At 39.3% G+C, this 14,322-nt stretch overlaps 1 protein-coding gene across 1 annotated transcript in view; it reads right to left on the bottom strand.

The window, feature by feature from the left end:
- Positions 1-14,322, bottom strand: part of LOC118478317 (MAM and LDL-receptor class A domain-containing protein 2-like) — a 38,705-nt gene that overhangs the window by 21,196 nt on the left and 3,187 nt on the right. Inside the window, exons 4-10 of the mRNA XM_035971727.1 lie at positions 13,955-14,116; positions 12,090-12,205; positions 9,946-10,039; positions 8,117-8,257; positions 5,940-6,196; positions 4,822-5,053; positions 4,031-4,281 (exon numbers count right to left, since the gene is read on the bottom strand). Coding sequence (XP_035827620.1) covers positions 4,031-4,281; positions 4,822-5,053; positions 5,940-6,196; positions 8,117-8,257; positions 9,946-10,039; positions 12,090-12,205; positions 13,955-14,116 — 1,253 coding nt within the window. The remainder of the gene's footprint in view (positions 1-4,030; positions 4,282-4,821; positions 5,054-5,939; positions 6,197-8,116; positions 8,258-9,945; positions 10,040-12,089; positions 12,206-13,954; positions 14,117-14,322) is intronic.

Here is a 14,322-nt window from a genome sequence, read left to right as displayed (position 1 = left end):
CTTGCTGTTGGAGGCAAAAAGAATGGACATAATAATATATGTTTTTACCTAACCTTGAATACAGACATCCCTAGGTGACTGCACAGGCAGATGAAAAACTTAGGACTGAACCTGTGTCTGGCCCACCTCAACATCCCACGGTAAAAAATACTTCGGTAAGTGGTCAATGTATATTATGTCAGAAGTCAGTGTACACGTAAGTAGTCAGTATGTGAGGCAGCGTGGTGGAATCAGGCTCTCGTCAAAATAATCAAAGTGAAGAAACTTGCATTTTTCTGCTGGTTTTTTAAATTTTTATCCAATTTTTGTTTTTTGGCTCAACACCTTTCATTCCCATTTAAAAACTCATTTCTGTGTGGATTGTTCATAAAAACATTGATTAAAGGCACAGAAAATGTAAATTTTCAGTTACCACGGACTCTAAAGCTAAGCAAATAGCTAATCTTTAGCGGCCATTTTCTCACTAACAGTACCTCTGAAAACAGGTGATCTCCACCTCCTTCTTTTGCAAATATCCCGACTTGTATTCAAGATAAATGGATACTTTTTTCTTCCAAATAAAGACCAGTGAACAAGCTTTAAGATGATACTAATAACTCTTCAATCCCAAAAATTGACGAGAGCCTGATTCCACCACGCTGCCTCATATATATATAATATGCATAGGTGGTCAAAGTATACGTAAGTGGTCAATGTATACGTAAGTGGTCAATGTATACGTAAGTGGTCAATGTATACGTAAGTGGTCAGTGTATACGTAAGTAGTCAATGTATACGTAAGTGGTCAATGTTTACAACATACAACCATACAGACTACCTCGAATATCAGATATTTAAAGCCAGAAGTGAAATTCTCCAGCACAAAGTATCAGGCAGAAGGTGCCCCATAAAGCACATCTTAAGCGGTGGTCCCATGCATTAAAACTATAGTGCGATCATAATTCATGGCGCAACTTATCCTTAAACATCTCCTTAACAGGTGAACGTGCAATGTCACCCATACTTTGAATAGCAGTTTGAGTATCAATTTGTCTTAGCTTAATCATATTTTTCCATATCTAGGCTAAATTTTAAACCTTTTTTAAAATGAATTTACATGTATATAAAATACTATAAATCTCCGTCATGAGGAAAATGGGATTGTTCACAGCACTTCCCGCTTCTCATACAAATTTTGTTCACACATATGGCCTACCTCACAGCTCACCAATGGTACTTTTTATGCGCAAAACTTCTTACAAGAAATAAATTTATGGTGAACACATTTTTTGCATTAAGGTTCTCAAAACAGGCGTTCAATAAGCACAATATAGCATTTACAAAAAAATGATGGACTTGCTTTTTAAAGCAATATTGCCCTCGCTGCAAACCATTTAAAATCTGTTGAAACCACCCACTTCCGTTTTTTGTTCGTATTTAGTAAGGAATTTTCTAGCCGGTGTTTACAAAAATATATATCCTTTAACTGTTTGCCATCCCATCTTGCCGATCGGCAAGTACACCGAACTTCCGCTCCCATCACAAAACGGCGATCGGCGATGTTTACCACCCAGTTTCTTTGGATTTCCCCCAAAATTCTTGTAAAGGCAAGGGCTTTTACTATATGAGCCTTTTGATGGCAAAATGTTAAGATAAATTGATACAAGTCATTGTGCAAAGCTGGAGTATCTGTGTTCAACAGTTTCGGAAATATTTGACAACAAGTTGAGCCACGAATTTTTGCCTCACTATAAGAGCAGAAACAGCACATATATTACCATCAACTCTTAAATCCTGGTAAAGATAAATTGGTACCTTTGTTTTTTTGTTTCCTGTTTTCTGCCAACACAAATTTGTAAGAAAATAAATAGAAACAGAAGTCATATCAGGAATTTTCAACAATCGAGTCAGGAAACTTCCACCTACACGCAAAAGCCAAAACATGGAAACAATTCTTTAGAGGCAAGCTATCGGTCAGACCAATAAAGGTTGAGAAGGAAATAGCTTTCCAACAAACAGACCAAGATACTCAAAAACGTAACCTCCCTGCTCGTAAAATCAAACTCATACCTTCTGTATACAGCAGTGAAAAGCTTGACACCTTCTGGACAGGCCCCATACCAGCTGATCCTATCCCCAGGACCAGAGCCGCCGCCCACATCCCTTGTAGATACTCGTTTTAAAGACATTTTTTCACTTCTAATCAACTCAAACTGGCTTCAACTTCGGTGAATTCGAAAGGGAAACAACTCTTCTGTGCTTGAACAAGCAGTCGGAAAACATGGATAATTTTGAAAAAATCTGGACTAGCTTGAAATAGCGGTATTGCCATCGCGTAAATATACGTCGATGGTTCAATTCGGTAGGGCGCAGATCGCATTTTATATGTACGTCTGTGGTCCCGAAGGTGTTAACCATATTATTATATCATAGATGCCTGTGTAGCCAAATTTACGAACAAAAAAAAAAGATACTGAATGTCCAAAGCGAGCCCACTTGCTGAACTTCTTAAATGTCTGTGTTGGCCAGCCACAGTAAGAAAGAGTACAGGGCTATATCATTGATATAGAGTTAATCAGCAGCTCGGTCCAAGACTTAAAATTAATTCAATCTACTATTTCATTCTTTAAGTGTTACAAAGTTTTTTTAGAGGGAAGTTGGTAAAAAAGGAGGGCTGATTGCAATTTTGAACTGATACATTTTTTTCTCCTTTTCTTTCTAACTTGAAGTAACCAGTAGCAAATGTTTAGAGATATGTTTTGAAATGCCAGCTACCATTGCCATCAAGTAAAGTCTGTAGCGTTTTGGTTCGAATCCTCACGGTTGCATGCAAGACAGCATTTTGATTTCCGTGCAATGACCCTTATCTTTACAGTGTTGTTGTCTTTCTGCTGCAATGCTGTATCCCACCTCATATAATAATATAGTCTAACTGTTTCTATCTGGGCATTGAACCTTTACAATTAAGCAGTCATGCAGAGGCAAATGTGTCATGACGCAGTGGAATCATGCATTAGTCAGTTTTGGGGCTAGGGGAGTTATTGGTATCATCTCAAAGCTTTTTCATTAGTGTTGTTTTCAATTACAAAAGTGTTCATTTATTGAGATGTTTGTGTTTGAAGGAGGTTGGGATCCCCCGGTCTCAGAGATAAAATTAGTGAGAAAATGGCCACCATAGTTTAGTTATTTCCTTAGCTTGAAAGTTCATTGTTTATGCCTTTAATTGGTGTTTTTCAGTAGGCCAACAATCCACACAGAAATGTGTTCTTTAATGGACATGAAGGTGTTGAGAGCCAAAAACCAAAAATTTAATAAAAATTCCCAAACCTGCAGAAAAATGCCAGTTTTTTTCACTTTCATTATTTTGACAAGAGCCTGTTTCTCCATGCTGACTCACAATTACACTTGGTTTTTTTATTCTTGGGTTCCACTCTGAGGCTGTGTGCAAAAGAGAGACTTTTGAGGCCCTGCTCTTGCTATGGGACTTTGCAAACAAATGTGTCACAACATGGTGGAACCAGGCGCTAGTCAGTTTTGGAGCGTTTGAAGTTATTGATATCATCCTAAAGCCTGTCCATTTGCCTTGCTTTAGATTTTTAAAATCCATTTATCTTGAATACAAGTCAAGATATTGACGATTGAAGCAGGTGGGGGTCGCCTGGTTTCAGAGGTAAAATTAAGAAGAAAATGGCCAAAGTTGAGTTATTTCCTTAGCTGGATAGTATGTGGAAACTGAAAACTTTCATCCTTTATGCTTTCAATCAATGTTTTTCAGTAAAATGCGCAGAGACATGTGTTTTTTTACAGGAAATGAAAAGTGATGTGCCAAAAAACAAAAATTCGTTAAAAATCCCCAAACCTGCGGAAAAATGCCAGTTTCTTGACTTTCATTATTTTGACGACTGCCTGATTTCACCACGCTGCCTCACAAATTCATACATAACTAGAAATATAATATTACGGCATTGTCGTGCCTTGAGAATCAGCTCAGTCACTGCATATTAAATATTAAAGCATTCTCGCAGCTCTTAATTACTGCTCACAAAATTACCTGTTTTTGATCCCATACAAAAGCTCCTGAATATTTGCTGACTGTCATTTTATGTATGAGGTGGCTGTCGCCTAAGATATCATCATCTAAGAGAACAGTCAAAGACCCCTGAGAGATTGAAGTGATGAATCCAGTGTCGAAGTAGACAAAGAAGGTCAGGCATGAGCCATTGGTTGAGGGTAGTGCCTCTGATATGAGCTGCGCAGTGTCACCCTTGTTACTCTTATCTGAGTACGCTATCATGAAGTGACCTAAAGAAGATAAGCGAAACAGAGGGATGAAGTAAATCCAGGGACATATTTTGTTAAATTCTTTGGAATTCTACATTGTTAGTTAAGATGACCCAATAGTCTTGCAACTTTTATGATCAAATGTTGACAAGATTTCCCCATATGTAAAGTTTTGAGTTTAAAAAAAATATGTAATTGATGTTCTAATATGAAAGATTATAAAGGACATCAAGCTGTAATATTAAAGATGAATAAATGAGCAACAGTATGTTCCAAAGCATTAATAACCTGTTAGGTCCTATTGCATAAGAAAAGATATTCTATATTCAAAGGCCTTCTGTTAGATTTTTTACAGATTTGCAAGCCCTCTTTTCAATATGTATATTACATTTTCAAAGAAGAAAATTCATTCATAATAATAAATCAGCAAGCAAAATTCTCAGTTGAAGCAAAAGGAATTAATTATTTAGAAAGTGACAGCCCATTGCAAGACTCCTTCATATGTCACTTTTCTAAAGGCATATGGCAGAGTCTTACACTATGCAATCAATAGAAATGTACCCTGGACTCCCAGTGTGTGGTCTGCATAGGGGCCACGGCTAGAATAAAAGTTATCAGCTGGATCTTGATTGATGTCCCAGTCGAAATCATCTGTACCCTCTCTGTTGCTGTATAGGCAGAAACCGTTTTCAAAGTCACATGACCCCGGGGCAGGACAAGGACCATCCGAAATAGAGAGGTCATCAATGGCCATGTCGCTGGCTATTCCGTTGACCGTTCCCTCAAACACAATCTGTATCAAGACAATGTGATGTTGAGGCATTAATGATAATTGCTACTACCTTTACAGGTGCTGAAATACATTGGTTGTTACCTTAAACACAAAGACAATGTGACATTAAGGCATTAACAATAATTACTGCTACCTTTACTTGCACTGATAATAGAATATCAGAAAAATGTAATGAAAATGATTTTCAAAACTATCATTGCGAAAACACATAGAATGACATAATTTTTGCTCTAATGGTTCAGCAGCCAGCACCGCCCAAGAGTAGGAATACTCCCTCGAAGACAAGGCATGACATAGTCCAGCTGTTGAGATATATAAGTATTTCATCTCAAATGATAAAGTGTAATGCCAGTGTAGCTAGCCACACATTCAAACATCACTGCAAAGAAAGCTGCATAGAGAGTGGCAACTGGAACACATTCTCTTTCAGTGATTTCCCTGAGATGGAAAACAGATATCTACAATAGAGATTAGGGTGTGCAAATCCAATAAAAGAATCAAGCCAGCGTGTCTAATAGATGACAGCTGTTTGCAGACTTACCAAATAGGTCCTAGATGACAGCTGTTTGCAGTCATATCTAATAGATGACAGCTGTTAGCAGTCATACCTAATAGATGACAGCAGTGTGTAGCCTTACCTAATAGACAACAGCTCTTTGCAGAATTACCTAATAGATAACAGCTGTCTGTAGATTTACCTAATCTAATAGATAACAGCAGTTGGCAGACTTACCTAATTTAATAGATGACAGCTGTCTGCAGTCTTACCTGATAGATCGCAGCAACTTCCTGCGATGATGCCTATTCTCCTACTAAGTAACCATGTAAGTAAGAAGACAGCTGTGAGAAGTCTTACCTAAAAGATGACAGCTGGTTGAGGTCTTACCTGGTAACTGACGCTGCTGCTGATGTTAAATTCGGCGGGCAGCCAAGAATCCTTGTGGTTCCCACTGAGCGTCAATACAGGCGGGTTCAGTCGGTTTTGGCTTTTAAGATACACTTTCAGAGTGCCCATGCTAGTGCCATACATATGGTAGAAAAACTTGGCGCATTTCGCAGTGGTGGGACTATGCACTGGTCCAATGACACGAGCGACATCTCCCGCCACTCGGGGGGAAGATGCTTCTGTGTAAATGTAGGATCCTGAATAATACAGAAAAAAAAAGTGAAATGAGTGAGTGGAACCAAAAAGGTGTACATGTACTAAACGATACAGAGAAAAAAGGGAAATGAGTAAATTGAACAAAGAAAATATACAAGTATGAACCTGAAAAAAACAGAGAAAAAAGTGAAAAGAGTGAATGGAACAAAAAAAGCAAAAACAAATACCACATGTCCAAAAAGATGCTAGCATGATTTTTACAGTAATAAGTGGCTTCCACTGTGTGCATATGTTTTGGCAATTCAAATTGTTCTTGTGTTTAATAGCTTAAACAAAGCTGGCCAGTTTTGTTAAATGCAAATTTTGAATGCTTTTTTGAAAGCAGCTTTTTTGACAAAACCAATACAAAGTAGTTATACAGCTAGTATTTGAGCTCTTATATGAAAGGATTGAATCTCATTTTTTGTTTTTGTAAAGTGTTTTACGGCGCTCGCAACTGCATAAGGTCATATGAGCGCGCGGGACACACCTAATATTTTCAGTTGGTAGGAAATTTTGAATTTTGCCCGGGTGGCGGCCGAAGCCTACTCTTATCGATTTTAGACCACCAAGGGATCTTTAACGTGCGCAACTTGCACACGGGCCCTCCGAGATTTTTCGCCCTTGTCCGAGAAGGCTAGGTGTAGATCTTTCCCACCAGAAGATCAGGGGTGTGGCAGAAAGACAGCAGTAAGGAGGAGCCAAGGAGTAACAGTAGAAAGGCTGCAGAAAGAGTCAGGATCCCAGATGAGGGAGCAAAGGAGATGCGGGGTGGGGGCAGAAAGTGGAATTGAAAGCAGACGACAGAACATTGCTAGAGAGCAGGAAAGGAGGTGAAAGGAGACAATTTTAGAGAAGAAAATTTTTCGGTTGCTACCCGGATTCGAACCCGGGACCTTTGAATGAGAGGAAAACACCTTAACCTCTAGGCCACGAGAGCCCCCCATTGAATCTCACCCAAAAACCAAAATTAATTAAAATTCTGAGAGAAGAAAACCTTTTTTATAATATGTGAACAGAACTTTAAGACATTGTCCAAAAACGATCTAGAAGAACTAATCACACAGTGATCTCTATTAACGTACAAGAGTCATCAGCCTCTTTTTGCTCCATTTTCGTAACTGAAACTCATACTGACAACATTTCCCATAGAAACCAAGAGACAACCAGGAAGAAGATTTTTACATCATCCTTCCTCCCCTGGCCCTGTATCTCGTATATAAAGTAAGAAAAAAATATTTCTAAAAAATAACATATCTCCTCCTCCCCCCCCCCCCCCTCCACCCCTACCTGTCCCAATCTAAAAAAAAAAATTGTTTAAACTATCCGCCGCCCCCCCCTTTTTTTTTTCTTTTTTTTTCCCCCCCCCCCCCCCCCCCCCCCCCCACCTACCTACTCTCTGAACCTGTCCACAAATCCCCTTTAACCAGTATCGTAATTTGCTGAACTGTTTCTATTAGACATGCTTTGTGTAAATAATTCAATGGATACCGTACTTTTTCAGCTTAAAGAAATCTTTGCCTTTTTTTAGAGACTGTTTGTTCTATTTACAAACCAGATCCAATTACAGGCAAACAACTGCTAAATCAAAAGTTTGGTAATCTAGCATTGTGCTTGATGAATCGATGAAGCATAAATGTGAGGTGAGCTGACAAAATGAGTTACTTCTCGCAATCCATGCCTGGAGATGTCAGCTGAAATTAGACACATAAAACTTTTAGATTTTGACCTGATTTGGTTTTTTTCTCTCAAGTTAAGTATGTCTTTCATTAGTTCGCATAATAAGTTGTACAAGCCAAACCCATAAATCTGGAGTATCTATCTGTGTCCGTGGTGCTTAGGGCCTATATAAATCTGAGTATCAACCCATTTTGAAAGAACGCCTCATAAACTGACCCTGTGTCATGCAGGGGTTGACCTACCTGCAGCGGAGTCATAGGTGTGGTCAGACTTGGGACCAGTTCCGTACGAATCTGTAGAACCACTGGCTCTTGTCCAAGAGAAGTCTGCAGTTGCATCATTGGTAAATCCGCAGATTTTGCTGTCCTCAAAGTCACACAAACCTGTCACAAGATGTTTGTTTTTCATTCTTTTATTATTTTTTTAAAAGTGAGTGTTCACAACTGCAAAAGGTCAAATGAGTGCGCGGTACATATTAAACATTTTCAGTTAATAGGAAATTTTAAAAATTTTGCCCAGGTGGTGGCCGAAGCATACTCTTATCAATTTTAGACAACCAAGGGATCTTTAACGTGCTCAACTTGCACATGGGACCTCCGAGATTTTTTCCCTTTGTTCGAGAAGGCTAGATTTTACCCACCATAAGATCAGGGTGTGGCTGAAAGACAGCAGTAAGAAGGAGCCAAGGAGTAGTTGTAGGAAGGCTGCAGAAAGAGTCAGGAGCCCACAGGGGGGGGAGGGGACAAAGAAAGTGAGGGGGTTTGGTGAAAGTGGAGATGAAAGCAGACGGCAAAACATTGTTAAAGAGCACAGAAGGAGGTGAACTGAGAAAATTTTAGAGCAGAAAGTTTTTTAAAAATGTTGTTTGTTTTGTTTGAATAAAGAGAAGCACATTGATACAGTAATAGTCACTTAGTGTAGAGCCAAAGCAAAAACAGTTAGACAGACAGATGGAAACAATAGAGGGATAGTAAAGGTGCTTGTATGTTAGTTTGAGCAAAGATAGTGAATAACAAGATGGGCCACTCAGCCAAAAAAGTGTCCGCAGGAAGTATGCTCTTTACTTCAGATGGCGCTGCAGTCTGTTTTGAAGCTCTCTTTCGTTTTTCCAGAAGAAGAATAGGAATAGCACCTCCTTGCGTGCGCAGATCGACTGCTGTTCATCAGCAGTTCAGGTACGTTCAGTGCGGAGTTTTAGTTTTTTTAAATTTTAATGACCTCTCGCCTTTCATTCTAAAGTCAAATTAAATGAAGAAAACCATCACCCTTTCCTCCGGAAGAGGTTTTTTGTCAGCGTAACCATTTTAAAAAAGCGTTCTCCCTAAATTTATCCCAAAACTTGCTAGTTTCACTTTGATTTTTTAAACTCAAGTAGGGTAACTCTGTTCGCAAAGAGTGCGCTTTTGTGAAGAGGGCGCCACCAAATTTTGAGGACACTTTTTTAATTGGCTCAAAGAGAGAAGTGGCCCATCTTGTTATGTACTATCATTGGTTTGAGTGAAGAGAAGCCTATCAACACAATAATGGTCATTTAATACTGGAGAAAAGTAAAACAGACAGACAGAAACAACAGAGGGGAAAGTAAAGAAGAAGGACCTACCAGTGGTGCCCCCCAACCACCCAACTAGCAAAGGTGCAATGTGTAGCACCACAAGACATACAGAGTTCATTTCAAAGGTGGACCACTTTACTCTTTAATTGTAGAAGAGAAGGAGAGAAAAAAAGACAGGCAAGAAAATTCTAAAGAAAATAGGTGTATAAAAGTGCAAACGATAAAATGTCAGCATACAGCTGGTGTGTTAAAACATTAACTACTTCTGTGCCTGCAGGTGGTAAAAGCACACCATGTCTTCAGTAAGTTAATTTCATGTTTTTGAGTGAAAAATGAAATAAATAAAAATAATAAATATGCTCACAAAGGTACACAAGAAACAACCCCCCCCCCAAAAAAAAAACAGGTTCGTGAAAGTAAGTTGGTTGTTGTTGTTTTGTTGTTGCTTTGTTGTTGTTTTGTTGATGTTGTTGATGCTGTTACTAAGTAAGTTGTGAGAGGAGGCAAGTGTGTGCTCACCTCCATGTTCCAAACAGGATCCCGTGTGTTGCTCAATATCATCAAGGCCAATGTCTCCTTGGTATCCAGATTCCATGACACCTTCAAACACCATCTGAAAGTTTTTTTCAGGAAGAGTTTTACCGCACTTGCAACACAATATAGTCATGTAACTGCCGAAGATTAGGGGTTCTACAAGAGAGTAACAAACATGAAAAAGAAGGAGGAAAGATTAGGCCAATAGATGTTTAATAGGAAAGAAAGAGTAAACTAGACCAGAGCACCCACCAACCACCCACCACCATCTGAAAGAAACAAGACTCTTATTTCTTGACAGACAGACAGACAGACAGACAGACAGACAGACAGACAGACAGACAGACAGACAGACAGACAGACAGACAGACAGACAGACAGTACAGCCAACTATTCTGTGTATGAACAAGTTAATAATTTAAAATCTTACAGAGAAAAAGAGTAAAAGTGAATCCAGCATCTTTCCCCTCTCAACATGATGTCACAGAGCAGAATGTATATACCTGCCTTTGGCGTGTGCAGTGGTTTGAAAACTAAATGTAAAATCACTCCTTTTATCAATGTACAACACACATACACTTAATACCACAAAAAGATATAAATATATAGCCTACATAACGTCACCGCATTTCGCTATTTGCATATGGAACAGTCAGATACGTTTGAGAAAATAAAAATACTTTTCTATAAGTCTAATACACATTTTAGCCTCTTGATTTTGTACAATTTATAATAAAAATTATTGTGAATTATTGATGAAAAAAAGATTTTAAGATTGTGTTTAGGTCAAGGCGATGCTGGAGTGAATCTGTAGCAGACACCCAAGGAGCTCACGGGATGTCCCTCCTACAAGCCACTCGTCTTGCTTCAGACAGACGCCTGTATCTACCCGCGACACCCACTGGTAAAAGCCGAAAAAAAAGTAAAGTAAAGTAAGTAAAGTAAGTTTAGGTCAAATGCCTTTAGACTGGGCTTTTCAAATTTTGTTCCCTATGCAGATAGCAACCGGCAAAGATGATATACGAGGTCCTACAAATTCATGAAATAATACATCAAAGCAGAGACTGGGAAGCTCGGAGGCCTGTTATACCAAAGATCGTACATAACAAGATAGTTCACCCCTCTCTTTGAGCCAATTGAAATAGTGTCCTCCAAATTCGGTGGCGCCCTCTTTGAAAAAGAACAGAGTTACCCTTCTTGCGTGAAAAACCATAAAAGTGAAACTAACAAACAGTACTATTCCTATTCTTCTTCTGGAGAAACGAAAAATAGCTTCAAAACAAAAACTGCAGCGCCATCTGAAGCAATGCACGGCCTTCCGCAGACACTTTTTAGGCAGAGTGAACAATCTTCTTATGTACGATCTTTGGTTATACAGTAGAACATGACTATAGCAGCACCCGTGAGACCAACCCTACCGCGGGACCTTACCGGAATCCCCGGTTTTTTTCCTATGTAAACTCAATTACTTATGCTTTTTTTCAGCAGGGCAAGGAAATTTACGAACTCGGATACAGTGGAAGAGATCAAGTGAGCTCTAGTTGGGGGGGGGAGCTGTAGACAGGCTCCAAACAGGCAGTCAGCAGTGCTGTGTTGCGATTGGTTAGTCTAGTGATGAGTGAGGTGGGGCAGGCGGCAGAGAGAGATGGTGCGGAGAGACGCGTTACTTGAGCCACTCTAAAAGTGATGTGCCATAGCCTAGACGTTAAGTATAAGCATAGGCTAGCCAGATAGCAAAAGAAGAGGAGAGCAAGTTGATCGATCTAGTGTGTGATTCCTGATTCATTGAATTGTGATCTTTGATCTAAGGCATATGCACGCCTCCATTTCACCAGTTCTACATCGAAGTTGACAAGAAAAGGAAGACCAATCTAAAGCTCAAATTTTATTGATGTTGAAGGGAGGTAATCGTGTGGATTTTCATAAATTTTCCAGTAATTTCCCCTTTGCATTCCTGTAGCGGGAACTTGCCTGCAGCAGGATTTTTCTTCTAGAACCAAAAGTCCTGCTGCAGCTGTGTTCTACTGTACCAAGGAGTGGGGCACCACCAGAACAACATCGCCATGGTGACAAGTAAAAAGTGATATAGATAAATATACTAAATGTACTCATATATACACAGGCAGTACCTTTATTGAGGGGCTAGCAGGGTGTTGCAAGATAGCTGTTGTGATGTGAATGGTGCTGAGCATCCAACGCTGTCCTTGATCTCCTACTCGCGACCACAGTGGATTTCCTCGGGAGCCTACAAACAGAGCATATTAGATTTTGCCAGAAAACTGTAACTGTCATCACATTATCACAAGACTAATAATACTGTGAAACAGTTGTGTGCATTGCATTGACAGAACACACAGGTAGAACCAGAATAGAGTAGCATCCTTAACCCTTTGAGCCCTGACCTATTGAGGCTACTATGCCCCTATGCCTGAGCTCCTGAGTGGCGTCAGTAGCCTAGTGGTTAGGCTCTCGGACTCGCAACCGTAAGGTTGAGGGTTCGAATCCCGTCAGGGGCCCTATGTTGTGTCCTTGGGAAAGGCACTTTACACAAATTTTCCTCACTTCACCCAGGTGGGAATGGGTACCCGGCAATAGACAGCGAAGGATCTTGTCAGTTTGTTAGTGTTAAAGCGCTTAATTAGTTGCTTGCACTGTATACTTCCTGGGAAGCTGAGAATGTTTCGGAGTGTTCTATGGTCTGCTGGGGTAATAATATAGTGTAAAGCGCATAGAGCCTGCTGTTTAGCGGGGATATGCGCTATACAAATGCTATTTATTATTATAATACTTATTTAAAAAAGATAATCAGAATCACTTTCCATATCCCAATTGACAGGGTAGTCCTTATCATTACAAGCATCTAATTCAGAAAAATCTTCAAAATAATCAATAATATCCTGTAGAGTAAACACCATTTCCCGTGTGTGCATTTTGTCCCAAGCTAGCCGGGCTGGAGATAAGGTCTCGCTCACCAATGAATGTACCGGTGGCTAGGCATACAGGAAATTTCATAAACCAGTAGCAAGGGCTCAAAGTGTTTTAAAAAATTGTGCCAATGGATGATGGAAAAACACCACAATTTAAAAAAATTATAGGGGTTTTTTTTTAAGAGAAACATTTTGTATCAGATTTGTCTCATGAAGAGGAGGAGGAGGAGGAGGAGACGAAGAAGAAAAAGAAGATGAAGAAGAAGAAGATCTAACCATACACATATGAACTAAAGATTAAAGCCTGGTTTTTGAGCATTAGAACCAGGCTTCATATCTTAAGACCAGTGAGCCCCCTGGTTTAAGACTAGTTTGAATATAATAATAACATTTATAATAATAAATTGTTTTTATATAGCGTTTTATCCCATATGAGTAAAGCTCTGAGCACTTTACATAGATGACATGATCACTGCGTTTAATACTTCATTCACATAAGATAAAAAACATTTCGCGTTAACAAAAAAAAACCCTATTCAACCAATAAGGACAAGCTTTTTCAACCATAAATTAATGATATGTGAGGCAGCATGGTGGAATCAGGCTCTCGTCAAAATAATGAAATCGAAGAAAACAACAGTTTTCTCCCCGCTTAGCAATTTTTATCAAATTTTTGTTTTTTTAGCTCAACACCTTTTATGTTCATTTACAAACACATTCCTTTGAGGATTTCACCAAAAAACGTTGATTAAAGGCACAAAAATATAAATTTACAGTTTCCATGGACTCTCCAGCTTTAGAATTTACCAAGCTTTCGCGGCCATTTTCTCGCTAATTTTACCCCTTAAACCAGGTGACCCCGAACTCCTTCAATCCTAAATATCTCCATTTCTATTAAAGATGGAGGGATAATTTTTTCATCGAAAGCAAGACAAATGAACAAGTTTTAGGATGATACCAATAACTCAATATGCCCAAAAATTGACGAGAGCCTGATTCCACCACACTGGCTCAAATATACACGTAAAGACAACAGTTAAAAAAAGTGGAAAGGTGGAAACACTAACCTCCCTGACTAGCATAGACGTTCAGCGTGCCAATGTCACCTCCGTGCATGTTGTACCAGAACACAAGGCAGATGCCGTCTGCTGGCACGCTGATGTCACGGCTGATCAGCCGAGCTGTGTCGTTCTTTGACTTGCCTGAACTCTCTGTATAGATATATGTTCCTGTAATAAAAAAAGACCAAAGTTTAATGTTACCAGAGAGAAATTGAACTTTTTTAAAATGTAATATTTTCATTGCACTTGCAACTCAATTAGATCCCACAAGTGCAAAAGATTAGATGTGTTACAAGAGAGTAGGCTAACAAACATGCACACACACACACACACACACACACACACACACACACACACACACACACACACACACT

This window comes from Aplysia californica, unplaced genomic scaffold, assembly GCF_000002075.1.
Source record: "Aplysia californica isolate F4 #8 unplaced genomic scaffold, AplCal3.0 scaffold00489, whole genome shotgun sequence".
NCBI classification, from domain to species: Eukaryota; Metazoa; Mollusca; class Gastropoda; order Aplysiida; family Aplysiidae; genus Aplysia; species Aplysia californica.
Note: the sequence above shows the minus strand (reverse complement) of the source record. Positions and strands in the feature narration are given on the sequence as shown.